The sequence below is a fragment of the Propithecus coquereli genome, unplaced genomic scaffold (genome assembly GCF_000956105.1).
Source record: "Propithecus coquereli isolate 6110/MARCELLA unplaced genomic scaffold, Pcoq_1.0 Scaffold49, whole genome shotgun sequence".
Taxonomy (NCBI): Eukaryota; Metazoa; Chordata; class Mammalia; order Primates; family Indriidae; genus Propithecus; species Propithecus coquereli.
The window spans coordinates 6,133,054-6,134,254 of NW_012150729.1; the positions used below are offsets into that span (position 1 = coordinate 6,133,054).

The following is a 1,201-nucleotide window of genomic DNA, read 5'->3' on the forward strand; positions in this document are numbered from 1 at the left end:
ATTTAGTTTTCTCTTCTTATTCCTGATGCCATGAAATTAAATCTACAGGATCCATTAACTTGCCATTATGAACTTGAGAACACCTAAATACAAACATGATGCATACACATACACACATATATACAACCTGGTAAATGAATAAAACAAAAGCCTTATTTACCTCTGCTGACATCCATGGCATATAATTCTCTTAGTCCCAGGTCATTAAGAGATTTTGTCAAGTCCAGGGGCTCCTGAGATTGACAATCTTTTAACAACAGTGTATGTAATGGATCAAACTCACATTTGCTACATATAATAGGCACAAGTTCTTGAAGTGATGCATGTGGACTAACTCTCACTATGGTCTTCTGTGTTTTCTTAAAATTGATCACTACTCTCACGGTTTTCTGAAACATAGAATAAAGCCGTAGTTATATCATTATATATTGAAACAAACTTTATACAATAGTGTCTAGAATGAGATAATCTATAGTTACATATTCATACAATAAACAGTACTTATCTGTTTTGATATAATATTTCCTTTTCGATTAACGTTATTTTCTAAATCCAAAGCAAAATCTTAGAAATAATCATTAGCTTGTTTAAGTCTGGATTAAAGTCACAACCCCTGTATAGTAAAATAGTAAATAGATTTATACCTAAAAAGAAAGAAAATAGCCTATCTAGTGCTACTGATATTTTCACTTTGTTCTTTAAAATACATTAAAATTAGCAAATATACATAATAATACAAAATTATACACATTTTATCCTATCCTTTATTTGAGGAATATTTATCTTTCAAATGATTTGTCTTTTGTCTCAATGAAAAAGGGGTATTTTGGTTAAATCACAGACATTTCTCTCTCTGTTGGAAACATGATAAATGAGGCAACCCATACAAAGAGCTTTTAGCACAATGTCTGGCACATAGTCAATTATCAATAAATAAACATTAGCTATTGTGATTAGCTTTTGTTATTATTACTACTTTGGCTAATTTTAATATTTTAGGAGATACTAAAATCTCCCTTATTTAGATATCTAATGCTAATAATTCAAAATTATTGGAAAGATTTTAAGCATCTCATTATTTTGATGTAATTGAATTAAATTCTATATATAAATGGAACTTAGCAACATGTGACCATACTAAGTGAAATGTACGGTTTGCAGAACTTCAAAGACATTTATTCATAAAACTAAAACCCCATGC

The 1,201-nt window shown here is 29.2% G+C and overlaps 1 protein-coding gene across 1 annotated transcript in view; it reads right to left on the reverse strand.

The window, feature by feature from the left end:
- COBLL1 (cordon-bleu WH2 repeat protein-like 1) overlaps positions 1-1,201 on the reverse strand; it is a 185,328-nt gene that overhangs the window by 37,621 nt on the left and 146,506 nt on the right. Inside the window, exon 4 of the mRNA XM_012655818.1 lies at positions 161-389. Within this exon, the coding sequence (XP_012511272.1) occupies positions 161-389 (229 nt within the window). The remainder of the gene's footprint in view (positions 1-160; positions 390-1,201) is intronic.